The sequence below is a fragment of the Salmo salar genome, chromosome ssa05 (assembly GCF_905237065.1).
Source record: "Salmo salar chromosome ssa05, Ssal_v3.1, whole genome shotgun sequence".
Lineage (NCBI taxonomy): Eukaryota > Metazoa > Chordata > Actinopteri > Salmoniformes > Salmonidae > Salmo > Salmo salar.
Genome location: NC_059446.1, coordinates 62095343 through 62118576, shown reverse-complemented (window position 1 = coordinate 62118576; position 23234 = coordinate 62095343). Strand labels below are relative to the sequence as shown.

Below are 23234 nucleotides of genomic sequence, written 5' to 3'. Positions count from 1 at the left end.
CGTCTTTGCTGCATACAAATCCTGGGTGCTGTTGCTGGCAGCAACAGGGTCCTGTTCCATGAAGTCATAGCCATACCCCCCCATGACCTCATATCTGATGTTCTGAAACTTCCTGCTCACACTCTTAGCCTCCTCCTGGAACTCCCCCTTATCCTCCTGACCCAGTAATGACATGAAGGAAACATTGGGGCATATCCTTGAAATATCAGTCGATAATGTGAAACAAACCTACTGAAACGATACAATAGTGAACTGTATCGCACTAGTGGATCCTCAGACTGTGTCACGACACCGACGGATGGTGGCGCCCCTCCTCGACCGGGCGGCGCTCGTCGTCGCCGGCCTACTAGCTGCCATCGATCCTTTGTTTCACTTTCTGTTGGTTAGGTCTAGGTAGGCACGCACCTGTTTTGGTTTAGTTATTAGTAGGGGGGGTTATTTAGTCTAGCAAGGTATGTCTGTGTTTGTGCGTGATTATTGTCGTCAGGTTGTACGTCTGGGGAACAGGTGTTTTTTTTCCATCTGCCTGTGGGTTTTGTGGCAGTGTGTTTTGGGCTGCGTCCCTACGCTGTGTTCGGGCTGCTAAATGGGTATTTGTTTTACCTTGCCCTGCCCTACCTGTTTTTGGCAAGTGTGGATTATTTATTAAAGACGAGTGTTCACGGACTTGTGTCTCCTGCGCCTGACTTCAACCCTCCTGCTTCCTTGAGCACTCTGACAGACTGCTCTCAGGGCAGGTCTGCCGGTTATGACTAGCATTAGTGACTTTTCGTAGCAGGTTTGGAGAACTTACGCAGCAGGTTAGGATAATTAATGTGGCAGGTTAGGATAATTAGGTTTAGGAAAAGGGTTAGGGTTAGCCAAAATTCACATCGCAAATATATCTAGCTAGAACCAGGCCTGCCCTGAGAACAGTCTTGGTTTCCACTAATGCTATTCTGGCAATAGTGATCCACTGAACATGATAATGTGCAACTTACCACAATACCCTGCACCACCTCCATGAAGGGCTCCATCACCACCCTCCACATGACCTTGCTGTGTTTGATCTGGAGTTCGATGTTGCACCCCATAGAGAAGGCCACATCCTGTACATTATGGTGGATGGGCCTGACAGGATGAGAGAACAGGGTATCAGAGGATTGCCGGTTTGCACCACAGCGATGCCATACTGCAAGCAAGCTATTTGGCAAGTATCAAGGCAATACATTTTTTCCAGAGCTATTTTCAGTTTACCTCTATACAGGCCGTAGAGGACAAACAGCATGAGGTACGCCCTGCCACGGTAGCTGAGCATGCTGGGAAAGATCAGAGGGACCGAGCAGCGAAAGTAGGAGGAAAATGCCCCACCCAGAATACATACAGCTGAAAAATACACACAGAGCATGACTAATATGTTTTCAATTTGTTTACTTTACTGATTGACTCCAAACAGTGTTCAATTGCAGTACCACAATCTACTCACCAACAAAAGCATATCCTGCTAAGAGCCTGTTTACAGTGGTCATTGTGACATTGTGGAAGAGACTCAGAAATAAACCTGGAGGGGAGAATTCACAATGAGTTGGCCAAATTATAAACCGAAACATTGTAGCATTGTGAAATCAATCAATCCTACCTGCACCATATAATGCTCCCAGGAAGAAATGAGCAACTGGGAACTCCTGTGACTGACTAAAGGGGAACCGGTGGGCAAAATCTGGCAGAACCCACCTAATGAACCTCTCCACGGTAAGTATAGTACATTGAAGTTGTCTATCAGATTGATCCTCAGTGGCACAAACACCAACTCATTATCTGGAATCTACTAACTGGAATGTGGTGCTTTTTTTTGTCTTCTGAGTTCATTCAATTTAACCATCGTCACTGCCATTAAATCATTTTGAATCCACTCGTTTATAAGCAGGAAAAGGGAATAATTCCAGAAGAAAGAAGAATAACTCCATCTTGGTGACCTCATAATGCAACTTAGTTCTGTGGAGGCCTGAAACAATAACAATTCCCTAGTGACAGAATTAGAAATAAGAAAACAAATCTTATGTCTACGGGGACAGCATAGCATACATGGTCTTCGGCAAAGGTTCGTGCAAAGTGGGCAAGCCGCGATGGAGCGTTTGAGGGGGGTCCTCAAGCGGTAAGGAAATACATTGACATTATTGAGATGCATAGGCTTACTACATAATGTTGTCATTGGTGGGTGAGTTTAGCCTAAATATCTAACCTTTTTTACAGGGTTCCCAGATTCCCAAGGCGTTGCCCACGAAGCAAGACCAAACCTTTCCGTGATCCTCGTCTCAGTGGGCTCGTGCATAGTTTGGGTGGGTTTTTGTTTGGCCTATTCCTCGCCCCTGTGTACGGAATGACTGCACTGTTCGTACAGAACCAAGGACTGTGGTATTGCGTGTATACCACGATCGCCATAGCTTTCCTCTTAGCATTTGGCACAGGCCTCTCCATCCGCGTGCGAGCGAATGTTGTGCTCATGATGCCAATGCTGTGTTCAAGTGAGTAGCCTACATATGAAGATTGTTTTAACCATACCACAAAAAAATAGTATATGTTCTGTGTGTTGAAATGCACCCAGTTACACAGTCAAATCAACACTTTGGCAACATTTAGACAGTCCAATTCTGATCTTTTTCCACCCACTATTTTGTCTTTTTACCAATCACATTAGCTCTGGAAAATATCTAATGTGATTTGTCAAAATACCAATTAGTGTGAAAAAATATCAGAATTGGGCTGCCTGTCTAAACACAGCCTTTCAAACAGAGAGAGACTGTTTCCCAGGCTGGTGTAGGCACTTACAGTAGAAAAGAAAGACCACCATTTTGTACAAAACAGGTGGAGGTGCATCCTTGTCATAGCCTACTTGCAATCAATTAGAGCACACAAACAATTCATTCAAGTGGACCAATAAGCTCACAGTTCCAAAATCACATGGTTACCATGGTGTTATGCTACTGATGATTTGTCTTCCACAGATTGTTTGTTTACATTTCTTCCATTGTGGCTAGATGGAGTAGGCCTACTGCTCAATCTAGTGGTAGGGACGGGGACAACAATTGTTGACAACTAGTATTGTAGCTAAGCCTAACCCTAATCCTTTTCCTAACCTTTACCTCATTCTCCTAACCTGTTACATTAATTCACCTAACCTGCCATGTTAGTTATCTTAGCCTGCTATGTAAACATACCATCTATGGCGACAAATCATCAGTATTACCACACCGGGAATGAACCTTTGTTTGGTTGTTGTCCGCCAGAATACCCCACAGAATACTCCTCCAACCTGTTAACATTTTCCCCTGCTTTGAAAAGAAACATTTACTAAAAATAAAACACTACGTATGCTATCTTTCATATAGGAGTCGTGAGCAAGTGGCGATGCCTCCACGCTTACAAGTAGCTCACCCACTGGCTCAATCTCTTTAGGACAGTCAGTTTGGAGATGCCAGAAGGGCTAGTCCATATTCTTTCTAATGGGCCTGTCTAACTTTTTTTGTGCAAAATTATCATGATCTGGCTTATAATGAGAGCCTCAAAGGGAAAAAATGGGCCGTTGTGGGGGCCTCGAGGGGGGAAAAAATGGGCTAGTGTGTTAGAAATGCCAGGACCGATTTCAGGTCCCAGTCCGCCCCTGAGTTGACAAAAGCAGTGCAGAGGTGGAAGATGTGTAGGTAACTGCTGTTTGACTTGACAGGAAAATAAACTCAAGTTTTTAATCTTGGTGCTGAGCTAGTGTGTTAATTAGTGCTAGCTAATTGCTGTAGGCTATGGCATGTGTTTGTTGTAGAATGTTATGTATGTCCCTTATCGATGGGTGAATAAAGCTAAAGCAGCCAAGCTGATAATGGAGTTGTTTTTGCTTGTTTTTGCTTAGCCAAAGAACCCGACCAGATGTTCATTCAGTGGTTAAAGTTTTCCATTACGTCTGAGAGGTCGTTTTTTGAGATCAGTGTAGATCCTCAATAATTTGAATATGGATTCATATGGATCATTTCAAATTCATTTATTTGAATAAATTAGGGCAGATACAAATTAACAGTTGAAACAGTTATTCAATGCAATGCATCGTATTTAAGCCAATTTTCAATGCTATTTGTGATCCAGTTTGCTGATTTCCCATGGCGAGCCATCATGATTGGTTCTTGGCCCCCCCTTGGCCACCCCAGGAAAAAAATTTATAAAAAAAATTCTGAGAAACGCCCCTGAGTAGAAGGAATGACCTACAATGCATTACTCAGTAGACCAACTTGTTCTGGGTACCACTAATGCACCTTCTTATGAATTTCCTCACAGTGAAGGGCAAGAACTTCCTCCTGTTCTTCATCTTCTCCATGTTGGTCCAGGGCCCCATGACCAACACCCTGGAAAACTTTGACCGTGCAGCGGACAGCGTGGTGTGTGGGGCCGAACTTGCCATGAACCAGACCCAGCAGGTACGTCTGTGGGCCATGCTTATTCTAGCGCTGTCCTTATTTGAAGACACTGTTAGTACAGTTACTGTATCTAACAATTTAACTCACCAAATGAAGCCTTCCATTGATTTCTGTTCCCTTTGCCCCGTTACAGCTCGTTCCCTGAGAAACGTGTTACACTTCCTGGTCGGCATTGGCGAGGTGTGTAATGACAAACTTGGCACCCCTGTAAGAAGTGTAACAAGCTGTTTGATGATGCCCGTGATGACTACATGGAGCTCCTGTCTGCGTTCAACTTCCTTTGTCACATTGTGGATGGTTCCGCCCCCTCTGTGGTCTCACTCGAGGTTGGTTGACATGTTGTTCCATCATACAGTAGAATCACTATCCTCACTCACCCTTACTTCCATCAGCTGTCAGTAGTAGAGGAAGGGTAGCTGTTTGTCATAGTGTCAGATGAATAAATTATTGTCCACAGAGAAGCAGGTTCAAATCGCAAGAGTAGGAACCTGAGAAGCTTTAGCACATTATAACGCCCTGTCCATAGAGAGGGGTTTTTTGTTCTTTATTTTGGTTAGGCCAGGGTGTTACATTGGGTGGGCGTTCTATGTTCCTTTTTCTATGTTTTTGTATTTCTTTGTTTTGGGCCGTGTGTGGCTCCTAATCAGGCACAGCTGAAGCTCGTTGTTGCTGATTGGGAGTCACACATAAGGAGCATGTTTTTCCTTTGGGTTTTGTGGGTAATTGTTTCTGTTAGTGTTTGCACCTGACAGGACTGTTGGCTTTCTTGGTTTTGTATAGTGTTCAATTAAATATTAAATGATGAACACTAACCCTGCTGCGTTTTGGTCCACTCTCTCTTCAGACAGCCCTTACAAACATATACAGCTGTATCAATAGAGCAAAGGAAATGTGAAAAGGACATCAATCACTGTGGAAGGTGTCTGTTACTTAAAAATAAGAAAATCTATGGTAGTGTTATAATTAGGTTATCTGTATTGTCATTGTCGCAGTCTTCGCTCAATGTTTCTCTTCTCATTATGAAGGACAACTTTGTTAGGGCCTTGCCTCCTAACCATTACATATTTTATCTGAGATGTTTGTTCTCTGTTTTTAAGTCATTCTCAGTTAGCACATTTGGTTCCTTAGCAGTTCTGGGAATGTACGTTTTTGGTTTCCCATTGGTTGTGGGAATGAAGCCATAAGTTTCCTTACCGTTACGGCTTTTGAAAAAGTTCTGAGAACAGAAGTGAAAATTTCACCTGTTCTGGGAACGTACATTTTCAGGTTGCATTAATCATGCAAACACATTTATTTTTTTTTATTGTGGCATGGTTTCAGTGAGATTCAAACCTATGATCTTCTGCTCTCTCGGAATTAGTCCACTGCTCCATGAGGATGGAGCTAGCATGCCATGTTTGTACATTTTTGTCAATTCAAAGAGATTCTATTTCAAAGGAAACAAGCACTCATTAAGATCAGGTGTGGCCAACACACCTGAAAACACTTAACAAGATAGAGGATAGAGATAGCTTTGTTGATGCTGAGAATGGAAAGTTTATGTTCTTTAAACTTTGTTTTCTTGTGGTTTTTATGGAAAGTTTTATTAATGTTCTGAGAACATTACTTGAAATAGAACCACGAGGAAACCTGCAAAAAATGTTATGCTGAAGTACTGGAATTCCCATAGTAGAACCTCATTTCCTAACATTCTCTGAACAGTCTGAGAAAATTATTTTAAATAGAACCATGAGGAAACCTGCAGAAAACATTATGCTGAAGTTCTTGAATTCACATAGAAGAACGTTGTTTCTTAATGTTCTCTGAACATTCGGAGAACATGACTTTAACTAGAAACATTAGGAAACCTGTAGAAAACCTTATGCTGAGGTATTGGAATTCCCACAGAAGAACATTGTTTCTTAACGTTCTTAGAACATTACTTTAAATAGAACCATGAGGAAAGCTGTAGAAAACATTATACTGAAATTACCACCGAAGAACATTGTTTCTTAACGTTCTCTGAACAATTTGAGAACATTACTTTAAATAGAACCATGAAGAAACCTATAGGAAATGTTATGGGAAGGTTGCATGCAAAATAACCATAGGACAACCACGCTCTCACCAAGCTCTTAACAACATATGGTTCTCAGAACATTATGTGCTAGCTGGGTGGTCAGTAGTTTAAAATCTTTTGAAACTCAGTTAAACTGTTCCCTTTTTTTTCACCCGAGCCTGTTTTTTCCGATTTTGGTGAAAAATTGCTGACTACAAATATGTTAGCTCATGGAAAAATAGATCACCCATTGTTGTGAGGTTGACATCAGTGTGGAGGTACAGCACAGCCCTCCTCTCTAGCTCTCTGGTAGCTCTGTGGTGCTCTGTGTTATTCTTTAGCCTAGGAGGGCAGGGTAACTTAGGAGCCAAGGCCTAGTTAAAACCCTCCAGCCCCACACCGCCCTCAGGTTTCCTCTCACATTTCCCAGGAGGAGCGCAGCCGTGAGTCACCCTCCATCCCTCTGCCTCCCCCTTCCATCCATCTGCCTCCCCTGTTTTCTTTTCAAATGAATTATTGTTTCATATCCACCGCTGCTCTCGGGCCAGCCAGGAGCCAGCCGAGCACTGGTGACTTTTTAATCCAAACATGACCCGAGGGCCAGAGACAGGAGGAAAAGAAAGAAGAGAAAGAAAAGATGAAACACACTTCCTGGCCCTTGGGAGATCTAGAATGCTGCTCTCAGCATAAAGTGAATGGTGGCATTTCACTTTCTAAACTATGGGTCATAAATCCTATATAATGCTGTCTTATAAACCTGACATGACACTTGGGTTTACTTTTAATGACCGTTCACAATGGTTTTATGAGACAATCAATAGATCCTGTGATGCAGAGATGCATTTGTCACGTAAATTAGCTAGAGGTTATGTCATTTGTAGGTATGAGGACAGTAATTATCAATACATTCCTCTCATGTCAGTTGGTCAGCTGTTTTGCATCATCCCTTCTTACATTGTTGGCCACATAAAGACAAATATTGCTGCCCGTAAGTAAAGTGCAGAGGTACAGAAACCTTGCCCTTATAATAGTTTCTACTACTTCTCTATTCCAAGGTAGAACATTCTTCAATTCCATAATTCTACTGTAACTCCTTTTTGATGGCCATTCTAAACAGTCACAAATGCACAGTGGCACATTCTTGAAGTGCCTCTTTGCTCTCTTCTAGCAACCATAGCAGCTTTCGAGAAGATGAAGAAGGAGTTTGAGTTCAACATATCGGCCTCTATGCACTTTGACATGAATGTGAACAGCAGTCAGTCGCTCTAACAGGTGTCACAGGATATGATGGAGGAAGTGTCGGTGGAGCTGGGATGTTTCCAGGAAGTGATGAGGCTAATAGCCTATATAGGCCTCTTCCTTCTGCTGCTAATATACCTACGGTGAGTCTATATTCATTCACATGGGTCATGCAAACAAGGTTTGACAAGGAGCGGTATACTTTATAGCAGGGTTTCCCCTGATTTTGGGAAACCCTGCTCTATACTGTGTGTGTGTGTGTGTGTGTGTGTGTGTGTGTGTGTGTGTGTGTGTGTGTGTGTGTGTGTGTGTGTGTGTGTGTGTGTGTGTGTGTGTGTGTGTGTGTGTGTGTGTGTGTGTGTGTGTGTGTTTAAAGGGCTGTCCTGTACAAACACAAGTACCTGCACCAGAATGACTTTGACAACACTTACATCACAGAGCAGTTTGAGGAGCCCAACAAGAGATTGGTTAGAGAGGGAAAACCCCCTGTCTAACCGCTCAGCCAGAGAGAGGCCCGCACCTACATCAGACCATGTGAGTGGAGCAGGAAGAATGCACAGGAAAGAGGAGAAGAAAAGATAAATGGATTGTAGGGGGGAAGCAGTGTGGGTGTTGATAGAAAAGGTAGAAAAGGATATAGAGAAATTCGAAAATGAGAGAGAACAACAACAACAAAAAACATCTAGAAAGGTGAAAAGAGAAAGTCAGTGTAACATTGATGTCATGGCAGTGAAAACACCCACCTAACCTCCCCTCCCACACACCCATCTCTGTCCTCTAATCTCAGTGTACCTGACGGCCAGGGAGCGGCGGACGGCTGCCCTCTGCGCAGTGTCCATTCTCAGGCACATAGCCATGGGATGCCTGGGGTGGCGCTGGACCTGGTGGTCTTCTGGATGTTTGACCTGGTGCACCACCAAGCCCAGGGGGACATCGTGGCCAGAGGGTCGACAGTCTGGCTACAGGGAAATAGATTATGTCCAGTTCAGTTCAGTTCAAGGTTATTTACTGTAATAAATACATTTAAATCTTACTAGCCACCCCACCCATCAGTGTACTCACAGGTGCATGGTTAAAAGCAGGAATAGATGAGCGGTATAATATCTGCATTCGTTATTGCTTCCAAAAAGTATATTTACCTGAATGAAACCAGAAACACTGCTAACAAACCGAGTCTCAAAACATGTTTGTACAGCTATTTTGTTTGTACACATTTTGTTTGGGCTGTTATTTTGGACTTAGTTATTTTAGACATAACAGTTTATTTTATGAGAGAAAGTGGTTGTTCGGTGTGATGAATAACCTTGCCTGAAACCTGAAGTCTATCAGTTTACTCCATTCTATTCAGTCCAATAAAGGAATTAAACTGGACATCAGTTTCCAATTAAATACTATAGTACAGATTATTCTAATGAACTTGTACATCAAACCATATTTGGAACAAACAACATCATCCAAGACATTGTGTTCTCTCTTTGTGCTCTCTTTAGCACCCATCATATTGGCAGTGGAAGTAAATAGCACAGGCAATGCCTCGGACATCTTCAAGGACATAGTAGCTGCCTTTGCCATTCTGCAGAAGGGCAGCATCACTGTTCTCAGCAAGAAGTGTCTGATGAAGCCTTCAGACCCAGACCACTCAGGATACATGCTCATACATAGGTAACACCTAGACTAGTAGTATTTAGTATTTACTAGGATCCCCAAGGCCAAGGCAGCAGCTACTCTACCTGGGGTCCAAACAGGAATAAAACAATTACTTGAAAACAAAACAACAGCCTACATTATAAATACAATACATTATTACATTATTACTCTTATTACAAATGTAGAATATAACATTTACAATACTGCATTAAGTAAGGGATAATCAACGAGGGGCTATGCATTCTATGGAAAATAATGAACGACGTGAAAGGTGTGTTCCACCAAGCGTTAGTGGAGTGGAACTGACCGTCCATGGAGTTACATTATTTTCCAGAGAATGCATAGAGCCACAAGTTGACTTCTATACCATGGCTATAATTTAACACATTTTTCACTAGAAATATGTTCATTTGTTTGTAGAAATGTGTTCAACATCCATTAAAGTACCTAGCAAGTTTACTACATAGTGTCCATGGTAACCAAACAAACAGACTTGCTAGTTTATCTAACCAAATCATCAGTCCTAGTTTGCTGTTATGAAAATCAAATTCAACAACACCAATACTGTGTTCAATTCGACTTTTGCTTTTAAAAGCAGCTCAAACAAAACATGTAAAAATTAAATATAGCCAACAGTATGGCTGTCAAATTAAAACCATTCTAACAATATTTCTGATTGTCTTCTCAACTCACCATCACATACTTTTAATGTGGGACAGTCAATTGCAAATTAGTCTGACATATTGTCTCTTATCTCACCACCACTAATGAGATGGGTGAGTTTGATGCATGTCGCATCGGAGCTTCTCAAAGTCAGGGCGTGGTCAACCTGGATCGATATTTAGTTTTAATGCAGAAGAGAGTACTGAATCCAGCTTAACACAGATATAAACTGGCGAAGGGCAGCCTACCATAATTTTTATGGTGCTTTCAAGACAACTGGGGACTCTGAAGATCAAATCATGACAACAGTGATCTTTAGGACGCAAAGTCAAAGCTCTAGAAAGAGGCCCGACTTCCTGAGTTGGAATTCCGTGTTGGATGACCGTTCAAAACTATTTTTCCCAGTTGTAGCTAATTTCTTTCCGAGTTTCCCAGTTGCCGTGAGCGCACGGAAGTCAGAGATTTCCGAGGTCCCAGTTCCAAGTTGTTTTGAATGCGGCATTAATGCTCAGAGGGAGACAGCAGGGTCTTGCCTTTGAGTTTAAGGACCAAAACTCCTCCGTAGTGACCCGTGAATGCATTGTCTGCAGTATTCGGTCACATGACAGCTAGATCAGCTGTTCAATTTCACTTACCGGCATGTCAACTGAGCCAGGATCACAGTCAAACGGATTGGGAAGTAGGTCCGTCCCAAAGTGCTCATCCAAGCGTTGAAGGTGAGCAGTTATCACTCGTGTGGGACACTTCTGTTATTTACTTTTCATTACACAGAAAGTCAACCAAGTCGGGGTTTTTTTTAACATCCATTGTGGATGACAACAGTTCCTCTCTCAATGCATTTTTTTTCTCCAACACTCCCCCTTGATAACCACCAAGCCTCAATGTGAAACATTGCCATGCTCTGATCACATATCTCCACATAGTTTTGCGAACAGGCGTGTGCGCAGTGGATGTGGTTTGATGTAGTTAACAGTCGAAGTTACCTGCTGCAGTATATCTCAGAATTCTGTGCTCAGCTCTTTTGCCGCCAGTTGTTCTCAGTGTATCATACAATGCGTCCATATTGCAGAGGGAGACACATTCATAACTAGAGTACAGAGGCCTGCCCCCCATCCCGTGATAGATGGAGCCATATCTGTGCAAATGTCCAACATTTGATCCCATATGGAATCTGTTTGTCGTCAATATAGCCACGCAGAACACTCAACATTCCATATGCCGTTTCATACTTGGAAATCGTGAGACAGAACAATATGTCCTTATGAATAGCATCCCCCGACATGTATAGCAAACAAAAGTCAATGCATAGGCATCTCGGCCATAACAGCTGTCGTCCATTTGGATAGCATAAGCTTGGAAGTTTTTGAGTCGTTCAGTCAGTTTCCTCTTGATTGTGAGCAATAGCATAAATTATTTGTTTAACAGTGTTATCTGACAAAGGTATGTGAGTTTCTGTGCCTCTGCCTCCCAACACATTGTTTTCACCATATTAACTGCAGCCAGTAATATCAAAGTCTCTGCAATAGTGTATGGTTTCATAGCGTAGTGGGCCTAGCCATTCACCGTGGGAATGATTCAAGTGCAACGGTCAAGTGTGGCCTTTTCCCATGATCTAAGAGCGCTCTCTGGTTTAATAATTTATATATAAAGGTATATATTTCGATTTTGGGGGGATTTTGGAAATTCTCCCGCAACCCCATTTTCATATCAGGCAACCTCGCACATGGGGTCGCGAACCCTGGTTTGGGAACCACTGGTTTGGCGAATGATTTGTTCCAAGTACAATGCATTTAGGTTTTGATATATTTAGAACTAGCTTATTACTAGCCACCAATTCTAAAACTAACTTCAGATCTTTATGTGTTGCAGTGATTTCACTTGCTGTGGTAGTTGACGTGTATAATGCTGAGTCATCAGCGTACATGGACGCACTGGCTTTACTAAGGCTAGTGGTAGGATATTAGTAAAAATAGAAAAAAGTAAGGGGCCAAGACAGCTACCTTGAGGTATGCTTAAATCTACTTGGTTTAAGTTAGAGAGGCATCCATTAAATAACACCCTCTGCATTCTGCTAGACAGGTAACTCTCGATCTACAATATGGCAGAGGATGTAAACCCATAAAACATAGTCTGCTTCAGAAGAATACTATGATCGATAATGTCAATAGCTGCACTGAAGTCTTACAAAACATCTCCCACAATCTTCTTATTATCAATTTCTTTCAGCCAATCATCAGCCATTTGTGTCAGTGCCATACATGTTGAGTGCCCTTCCCTGTAAGCGTGCTGAAAGTCAGCTGTTAATTTGTTTACTGTGAAATAGCATTGTATCTGGTCAAACACAATTTTTTTCCCAAAGGTTTACTAAGGGTCGGTAGCAGGATTGGTTGGCTGTTTGAATTAGTAAAGGGTGCTTTGCTATTCTTAGGTAGCGGAATTACTTTTGCTTCCCTCCAGGTCTGAGTACACACACTTTCCTGTAGGCTTAGATTGAAGAGATGGCAAATAGGAGTGGCAATATAGTCCACAACCATTTTACTGAGTTACAGTTCATATAAGGAAATCAGTAAATTGAAATAAATTCATTACGCCCTAATCTATGGATTTCACATGACTGGGCAGGGGTGCAGCCATGGATGGGTCTGGGAGGGCATAGGCCCACCTATTTGGGAGCCAGGCCCACCCACTAGGGATCCAAGCCCAGCCAATCAAAATACGTTTTTCCCCACAAAGGGGATTTATTACAGGCAGAAATACTCCTCAGTTTCATCAGCTGTCCGGGTGACTGATCTCAGAAAATTCCGCAGGTGAAGAAGCCGGATGTGGAAGTCTTGGACTGGCGTGGTTACACGTGGTCTGCGGTTGTGAGGCCGGTTGGATGTACTGCCAAATTCACTAAAACAACGTTGGAGGTGGCTTATGGTAGAGAAATGAACATTAAATTCTCTGTCAACAGCTCTGGGGGACATTCCTGCAGTCAGCATTTCAATTGTATGCTCCCTCAAAACTTGAGACATCTGTGGCATTGTGTTGTGTGACAAAACTGCACATTTTAGAGTGGCCTGTTATTGTGCCCAGCACAAGATGCACCTGTGTAATGATCATGCTGTTTAATCAGATTCTTGATATGCCACACCTGTCAGGATGATGGATTATCTTGCAGGAGGAGAAATGCTCACTAGCTGGGATGTAAACACATTTATGCATAAAATGTGAGAGAAATAAGCTTTTTGTGTGTGTGGAAACATTTCTGAGATCTTTTGTTTCAGCTCATTAAACATGGCACAAACACTTTACGTATTGCGTTTATATTTTTGTTCAGTAAATATATTTTGTGTGGACTTTTAACATTAAAATATCTGGTAGAACTTGCCCCTAAGATTAACATACAGGTAACTGCCAAAATAATGGAAACACTTGAGTAAATGGGGGATACAAAGTATATTGAAAGCAGATGCTTCCACACAGGTGTGGTTCCTGAGTTAATTAAGCAATTAACATCCCATCATGCTTAGGGTGATGTATAAAAGTATTTGGGCCATTATTTTTGCTGCCATGGCTATGCTCCCATAGGATGACAATGCTCCTATCCACAGGGCAATAGTGGTCACTGAATGTTTTGATGATCATGAAAACAATGTTAACCATATGCCATGGACTTCTCAGTCACCAGATCTCAACCCAATTGAACACCTATGGGAGATTCTGGAGCGGTGCCTGAGACCGTGTTTTCTATCATCAACAAAACACCAAATGATGGAATTTCTCGTGGAAGAATGGTGTCTCATCCATCTGATAGAGCTCCAGACACAACAGTCAATGCCTGGGTGCATTGAAGCTGTTCTGGCTCGTGGTGGCCCAACTCCATATTAAGATGCTTTTTGTTGGTGTTTCCTTTATTTTGGCAGTTATCTGTATCTATGCCTTGGCCTATGGATATGGAGTAAATTCTACAGGGTCTCTGTATTTTTTGCTGTTTAACACTGACACCCAGTGGCCAAAATAAGCTGTTTGCTTTGCTTCCCCTCTCTTAACACAGGATTCCTCTATGGACTCTCCTTGTTCATTGTGTTCGCTGGAAGCTACGTTGAGCGCTTAAGGAGGCTCGTGTGTGCCAGGTTCCACCCGAAACGAGAACGGGTACGTTATGACCCCGTCACAACTCTCTCCTTATCTGTCCAGTTCCAAACCCGCTCCTCTAGCCCTTACCACTTCTGTGTTTGCTGATCTGAGGGAACCAGGTAGGTGTAGTAATAGATGGATACCTTCCCAGTGGACTTAGCTGTTGCTTACACCTATCCATTTCGTTTAGATCTGCAAACACTGACGAGTTAGGGGCTGTCAGTTACATAAAAACTACACTGAAATAAAAAGATCCACAGATAGATTTGTTCACAATAGCCACTTCAGGTTGTGGTTTTGGGCAGGCACAATAGAACTTGTTCTGCAGTAGTCTGCTGGTCTGGGAGTCTAGGAGAAAGAGGAATGTGAACCATGCATAGAATTGAAACAATGTCAAGACTTCAGGGGAACAGGCAGGTCAGCACTGCACAGCAATACAGATGTGCTTATCTTGATTCCAGGACAAAAGAACAGACTGAAATGATGTGCTTAAAAAGTTAATACAGTTTGATCACGTTCTCTTCTTGTCGTGCCAAAGGTAAATAAACTATTAAACCAGATAAAAAAACTAGATCCCTTTTGTTGTCGATTCTGGTCTTATGTAGTGGCGGTCTTTGTCATTGTTTGTATACTAGTAGTGGCACGGTTAGCATCACACTCAGCCATTATCTATTACAAACTGGTGTGACAGGAAAGGTGTTGCGTCATTCTAATGGCAATGTTCATACATGTTGCCAGCAGCTTCAGGTTTAGTGTCACTACATTTTATACTAGACTGTTGGATCAGATGGAATTCCATCCATGTACAGAATGTTGAGCATCAGCACCGGGTCTGTGTACCGTAACTTAGTCTATGTGCACACATAACTCTATGTACAGGTAACTGCCAAAATAAAGGAAACACAAACATAAAGTGTCTTAATAGGGCGTGGGGCCACCACAAGCCACCAGAACAGCTTCAATGCACCTTGGCATAGATTCTACAAGTGTCTGGAACTCTATTGGAGGGATGCAACACCATTCTTCCACGAGAAATTCCATAATTTGGGTTTTTGTTAATGGTGGTGGAAAACGCTGTCTCAAGCCTCGTTCACATCACCCATAAGCACTCCGTTGCGTTGCGCCGGATGTCATGCATTTCAATGGGGACGTCCATAACGGAGTGCAAACGCAATGCCCTCTTGCAGTTGAAGGCTCCGTTGCAGGACGGACGCTGAAAACTTTGACATTTTTCAAACTTTCCGTCATCTTCAGTCCAGCCAGAGTCTGTCGAAGAACAGGAAGTTGCCAGACCACAGAGATAATGTGGTTTTCGGTAATGGCTTTATGGGATAGCTAGCAACTTCCTATAAGTGAATACTATTTTAATAGCAATGTTAAATAATTATATTATATGACTGTTGCCTCCTGTTTTAAGTTTATTGTGATGATAATAACGTTTGTTTTTGATGATAATTATTAGGTGGAGGTCGCTAGCTACAATGGTATCTTCAACCTAGCCTAGCTTTTAGCTAGCTGCTCTGCAGTGCCAGCTAGCTTGACTTGCTATAAAGTTATAGAAACAAGTTGAGGAAAAAGTAACTAAACAAAACATGTTTTATTATCACCTGTAACAATATATTTAACCTGTCTTGAATGAAAAGGTCACATTTGGTAATCTCACAAAATAAATGCAATCTCTGACGAGAAACAAGCTCTCCTCCATCTTGCATTACAAACACTACATTTGTCCGTTCAGTAGTGGGGCAAGACTCCGTGAAGATGACGTACGGTGTAATAAAGTACGTCACAATGTAAACGGGTGGGGCGCCGTAAACATGCGCCACTTCAGAATCTCCCATAAGTGTTCAATTGGGTTAAGAATTGAGATCTGGTGACTGAGACACACACACCCTTTAAACCCCCTATACTGCTTTGAGACCCCTCTTTCATAGTCACTGAGAACTCTTCTTCTAGCCATGGTAGCCAAAATAATGGGCAACTGGGCCTTTTTATACATAACCCTTAGCATGATGGGATGTTAATTGCTTAATTAACTCAGGAACCACACCTGTGTGGAAGCATCTGCTTTCAATATACTTTGTATCCCTAATTTACTCGTGTTTCCTTTATTTTGGCAATTACCTGTATATGTCTATTGTCTGCCGATAGGTATTTATTGTCTTGCCCTGATGACAATCTAATTTCTTTTCTGAGATTGACAAAGCATGTTCAGGATATTCTATAGATTATCTACTGGGTCAGGCTGAAGATGCATTCTATTTGTACCGCACCTTTTCCAGATCCAGACACTTTTAACATAACATAGCGCAGGTAATGGTGTTTCTCGTTCCTCTGTGGGGCAGGAGCGGGTGCAGCTCCTCCACAGGAGGATCCAGTCTCTAGGTAAAGCCCTGATGAGGTCTGTAGCCAGGAATAGGGCAGAAGGAGAGGGACCCAGATTCCTCCAGACACTCACAACCTGGTAAAATGAATGTCAGTTTCACCTAATTCTCCCATTCTTGAAGCCATTTCGCATCTTTTCACCATGTTAGTATTTTAACTAGTGCATTTTTTTTGCCCGTGCAAATACAGAATAGTACATAAAATCTTTCCTTTTTCCTTGTAAAATGAAATGGAGTTTGACCTTACTGTGTGTACAGTGAGGGAGTTGGCCCTGTTAAACTGTTGACTCAGCCTAGAAGGATAAGAATTCAGCTAACACCTTTGGTGAAGCACCACGAGGGGTGTTTCTCAAAGCCAGATTTGCAACTCTTTGAAACCACTTATTACTTGTTACTTGTTGTTTCAGAATGTTAACCCATGTTTGCAGGCCATATCTTTGATACTATTTTGTGAAATAGCCCCTGGTCTTGATCAGTTTTATGTTCCTCTTGGCAATCTGACTTTTCTGTTCCGTTCAACTGCTCCACTGTGGTTTGTTGCACTCTAACCCGTGTGCTGTTCTAACGTTACACAGGGGTATACTGTAAGCAGTGCTTCCAGAGTATGGGCCAGGTGTGTGCAGTTTGCATGGGACCCCTGACCTTTCAGGAGGACTGTGAGGAAGAGCTGGGAGTCTTCCACAGGGGCACATTACTCATGATGACCACCTGTTAAACCTGTTAGACTCTAGCTGACCATTTAACTATCATGTTGCACTTTGTTTGGTTCCACTTAAAATACAGTAAGTTACTCACTTGCCCCAATTGCATTTTGTCACTAGAAACCACTTGTCACGTAGTAACTAAACATATACCTAATGTGGAATAAAAATGAATGAATGAACTAGAATGTGTCCCTTAGTCATACAGAAAAGCCGTTGTGTGTTGTAACAGTGGTATAACCTGTATGTTCCAGAGACTCCAGTGATGATGAGCAGCTGGGCCTGTGGACCGCCGCGCTAACTTCCCCCCACATCACCCAGAGGGGCACCAGGAGACTGATGAAGAGGAGGATCTCCATGGCAATGTGGCGGCGGCCCTCAGAGAGCAGGGTGCAGCGTGGGGCCTGCAGCAGTATAGGGCTGGTGGAAGGAGACAGTGGGGACAGTAGTGGTCATATCAGTCCCCCCAGTGACTCTGAACACAGGTAATGGAGATGTGACTCTTCATATTTATGATTATGATCACTACTATCATTACCATCAGAATTAACATGATCTGACATTTAATTGAGCATTCATTATCTCTGCCTGTCATCCCCAGCGAGCCAGATATGACTTACCAAGACTATTCACAACAGGACCACTCTGAGCCTAGTGACCATGACTATAACCACAACCCCAACTCAACATTGTCCCTCTCGGCCGTCTGTGTGACGGTGGGGCTGGAGACCCAAGGGTGCAAGAGTGACACTTCATACAGTGACGCCTCGTTTCACTCTATCACCTCTGGCCGGATTGACCACTCTCAGTCCCTGAGAACAGTCACAGTCCACAGCCTTGACCACAACTCACAACCGCAACTTTCTCAGGGATGACCACCTTAAAACCAACCAGCTCCACTTACATTCAGAAGGAACTAATTGTGCTCAGCTCAGAACACTGCAGTCTGTGATAAAGAGGCTACAGATGCTAATAGGGATGAGCAAATGACTTTCTAAGTTATATAAATTTCATTTAGCATTAAAATACATGTTTTCCATGTTATCAAAGCATTAGCCCATTTATTTTCCATATGTAAGTGCGATAAAAATAGGGGAACTTCATAGTGAATTATTAGATGCATTTGAAGTGTTCTCCAAATCTAGAATGTAAATGAGCTTTGGTTTTGGTTAAATTCCCCCCATTTATGATTTAGTAACATTGGAATGCACTGCGTGAATCACCTGCACTCCAGCGGTTCATTTATAATCAAACTGACGATAACCTTAGATGCTATAGGGCCAATGACCTTAGAGTTATTTTAAAAAAAATGAATAGTACAAGCTGATGTCATGGATTGTGGATTAACCATTTTAGGACCATTTTAAGAGAATAAATACATGATTTAAGATTTACATTTTATAATGTTGGTCAAAGACTGTTTTGTGATATTCATATTTGTGTGTCTCTGTGGAAATTTGGAAACAGATAAGGACACTATGACTTTGTAAATGGGGTGGTAAACGCCCACAAAGTTTGAATTAAAAAGTACAATAAATAAGTAAACTGAATAACAACACACAAGCACACGTCTCATGTTTCCACCCTCAGTTCATTATACAGTCCCAGTGTTCAATTTCGGTGTTTCTCCTCCCCATTCCTTGTCTGATGACGGGGTGGGGGTGGGGTGGGGTGGGGGGGATGCCAGGATGGCAATGGAACGCTGACAAGAAAAGTTTGCTCTTGACTGGACAGACCAAAACGGACTCAATGGCGACCAAGGTATGATATATCACCTTGTAAGAGTTGTTTTCTTGCCATTAAGAATCTTTAAGTCATTAATTATCTGTTTATTATTTTGATATTTTGAATTTGTGATTCAAACGCACAGGACACTGTAATCAAGTTTATTAGCTAGGGCGCCGGCTCTCACCTATGGGACTTTCGTGCAAACGGACATCAGCGCATGATGTACGATAAAGCGGTAACATGTTAGAGGTTAACAAATCGAAACCAATTTTTCTGTTTTACCAGAGTATATCATTAGCCTACATTATGCTCACTGGTTTTGTGGATTTCATTTTGAGACGGAATGCGCAATCTGGGTGCCAGATATTTTGGAGCAGTTGAGTGCCCTGTGCCTCGACAGTCGGCGCAGAGTAATAGAAAGCACGGGGAATCAATTAGGTTCACGCATCCCTTTCTACGGAAACGTTGGAATGGGATCCATTGCATGCACAGTTTCGATACGCTTTTTTGTTAAGGAGGATCGTGTATAATTTTGCGTGGCAATTTGAATGATATCTGAATTTATTGCATTGAAAATTGGTTTCTAGCCACCATTGATAGTAAACGTTGACGCCTCACACATATAATAGGTGCAGTACAGTGGGATTTAATGAGCCCAAAGTTCAGCTATGGATATGCAATATATTACAAAAGGCTACCCGAGATGAATAGGAATAACGTTCTAGAGCTTTGGCTAACACCCAGAAGGTAAATCTGTGAGAGCTGCCAGTGCAGACTGACAGGGGGTGCTACAACGCATGAGTGGGATTGTTAAATGAATGACTGACTGATTCATTCAATCATTAGTTTAATACAATTCTGCTTAAATATACACTAGGTGTACAAAACATTAGGAGCACCCCCTTTTGCCCTCAGAACAGCCTCAATTCATCGGGGCATGGGCTCTACATGGTGTCGAAATAATTCCACATTGATGCTGGCCCATATTGACTCCAATTCTTCCCTGAGTTGTGTCAAGTTGGCTGGATGTCCTTTTGGGTGGTGGACCATTCTTGATGCACACGGAAACTGTTGAGTGTGAAAAACCCAGCAGCATTGTTGTTCTTGACACACTTAAACCGGTATGCCTGGCACCTACTACATACACTTAAATCATTTGAATTGCCCATTCACCCTCTCAATGGCACACATACACAATCCATGTCTCAATTGTCCCAAGGCTTTAAAATCCTTCTTTAACCTGTCTCCTCCCCATCATATACACTAATTAAAGTAGATTTAACCTCCGCGGGACAGTTGAGCTAATGTGCTCTAATGTGATTAGCGTAAGGTTGTAAGTAACAAGAACATTTCCCAGGGCATAGGCATATCTGATATGGGCAGAAAGCTTAAATTCCTGTTAATCTAACTGCACTGTCCAATTTACAGTAGCTATTACAGTGAAATAATACCATGCTATTGTTTGAGGAGAGTGCACAGTTGTGAACTTGAAAATGTATTAATAAACCAATTAGGCACATTTGGGCAGACTTGATGCAACATTTTTAACAGAAATGCAATGGTTCATTGGATCAGTCTAAAAACTTTATACATACACTGCTGCCATCTAATGGCCAAAATCTAAATTACGCCTAAACTGGAGTAATACATTGTGGCTTTTCTTTTGCATTTCAAAGATGATGGAAAAAAATAGAAAAAAAACTGCATGTTTTTTTCTTTGTATTATCTTTGACCAGATCTAATGTGTTATATTCTCCTACATTAATTTCACATTTCCACAAACTTAAAGGGTTTCCTTTCAAATGGTATCAAGAATATGCATATCCTTGCTACAGGCAGTTAGATTTGGGTATGTCATTTTAGGTGGAAATTGAAAAAAGTGTCCGATCCTCAAGAGGTTTTAACAGGTGACATCAATAAGGGACCATAGCTTTCACCTGGTCAGTCTCATGGAAAGAGCACGTGTTCCTAATGTTTTAAACACTCAGTGTATATGTAAACAAATTAAACACTTCAGAATCCTATACAATCCACCCTCAATTGAATTTTGGAATTGTACCAATTCTTTCTGAATTTGAGATTCTGCCATTCATTTTTTTCCACATGATGATGCAGATATTGTGGCAGATAAATCAACATTTTCTGAAATATCAAATAAATTAGGAAATGTCACAATCTGTCTGCTGTGTAATAGCGGTTTAACTAATTACAACTGGGGAACTCCATTCAAATGCTTCAAAGTACAGGTCATTTTATCATAAGGGTGTGTCAAGCGACAAGCCCTCAACAATGTTCATGACTAGCCCTGAGGCTTAACACATCGTGGTATTGTTCTTGGGTAAACATTGTCCTAACAGTAGTGTGTGTGACGCATATATGTTTTACTACCAGATTCCTGATCATAATGTGATTGCAAATGAGTAACTTACACTCATGATTATGTTGTGTTATGCATAGTACAATTTATCTGTCATACACTATTAAAGATCTTTCCTTTCCTTCAGATCTGCTCTTAATCTTTATGTGTTATTCTCTCTCACACACCACAAGTACTCAGATCTGGAGTTGGCGTTGAACACCCTGGTAAGTCAGTTCCATGGTGCTGCAGCCAACAATGCCCCCACACTAACCACAGAGGAGTTCCAGACCCTGGTCTCCACACAGCTACCCACCCTTGACAAGGTAATATGAACCCACACAGTAAAGTATGACTCCATTCCAATATGTTCCTTCCTTCCTTGCGGTAATCACTGATCTGACATCACTGAATTCAGGAAATCTGTGTAGTTTAACCCTGGCTTAAACCTATCCAGCCATGTTCTATACATTTTTATCCCAAAGAAAGGATGAAGGAAGAATGCATTTGAAGTATTGGGCCAGGGAGAGGTCCCTCATTTTGATTGATAAATTCTTCCCTTCCATGGCAACCTCTGAATAAATAGAAGTGCAATCCCAAAATGATCCCTTAGCAGTCTAATCTCTCCCATCAGGCTGTGTGTTGCCTCCCCCTTGTGGATCTGAGAGGATTGGAATTAGGTTGTGGCTCCACGTAGTTCAACTGGATATATTGCGTAATTACATGCTTACATCGATCCAGCCATTACAAATTCATGGAGGGTGGATTGATGGGGTGTTTGGATGGCTCTATTTAAATATGGACTGTAAATTATGTTATATTTTTCAACCATTTTTTTCAATATATATATATATTTTTAAACAAAACATACAAACGACAACATCACACAAACGTCAACTACATCACACCTGCCCAGACCGACATGCTCATGCCCCCATCTCCAGCGCTCGCATCACTCTCTGCCACATGGCCTGAAACTTTACCATTTTATTTCTCTGTCGCCCACACACTTTCAACATTGTGTTAACGATGAAGGATTGGTTGATTTCCAGTTTTTAAGTGTATGTTTTTTCAAGATGATTGACAAGAAAAGTATTGTCCAACCCATCGGGTATCCCACTGCACCCTCATATGCCAAGTCTTGAAATATGCTGCCAGACGGATTAAAAGTACATTTACATTGTAATACTTCTGACAGACAACTTTGTAACTCCACCCATAACTTTTGGACTTTATAACTTTATACCCTTTCTAATAGACAGCAGGAGATGAACAAGGCTTGAGCCAGCTGCTGCAGCAGATTGGAGTGAAGGATGGAAGGGGGGTCTCCTTTGAGAACTTTTGGAACTTAGTCCAGACACTGGCCACCATTCAATATGGACAGAGGAGCCAGGAGAAGACAATCAAGTGTAACTGTATTCTACAGTGAGGAGCTGGTCAAACATTATCTTGGGAAGCCTACCACTTAAGGGAACAGTTTACACCACCCAGAAAATCACACTTTAACCTGGGCCCCTCCACCCACCCCATCCTAGTATTCTAACTCCCTAACTCCTCCTCCCTGGCTGTTCACACCTGGTTGTTATGTGTCTGCCACAGAGAGGGTTAATAAAGTTGTAGGCCTATTGGATGGTTAAATGAAAGGTTTACATTATAGTCTTCTATTCCATCTGCAATTACCCAACATTATTATTTCAACTTCATTGTTATGTCAGTTCTTATGGATAATAGCATGCTATTTATGTTTTCATTATTTACATTGTCAGACTTATTAAAACCAACATGTCAAATACAAAAATTACTAGAAATGAAACATAGTAAGTGTGTTATGTTCATGATAATTGTATTACTTGTTGAATAAAACTTTTAAATTTGTTACCTGTTTTGTGTTATTCATGTTTTTTTTCTATCATA

General features: G+C 41.8%; 2 protein-coding genes across 2 annotated transcripts; both read left to right on the top strand.

Moving 5' to 3' along the window:
- The first annotated feature begins 1441 nt into the window (after window positions 1-1441).
- Window positions 1442-4987, top strand: LOC106605441 (DC-STAMP domain-containing protein 2). Its single transcript, XM_014201103.2, has 4 exons — window positions 1442-2134; window positions 2233-2504; window positions 4303-4442; window positions 4576-4987. The coding sequence occupies exons 1-4, from the start codon at window positions 2106-2108 to the stop codon at window positions 4585-4587; spliced, it is 453 nt and encodes a 150-aa protein (XP_014056578.2). The 5' UTR covers window positions 1442-2105; the 3' UTR covers window positions 4588-4987.
- Window positions 4988-18877: 13890 nt separating this feature from the next.
- Window positions 18878-23195, top strand: LOC106605440 (uncharacterized). The gene is made up of 3 exons (XM_045718502.1): window positions 18878-18997; window positions 21515-21646; window positions 22579-23195. The coding sequence occupies exons 1-3, from the start codon at window positions 18884-18886 to the stop codon at window positions 22747-22749; spliced, it is 417 nt and encodes a 138-aa protein (XP_045574458.1). The 5' UTR covers window positions 18878-18883; the 3' UTR covers window positions 22750-23195.
- Window positions 23196-23234: the final 39 nt, after the last annotated feature.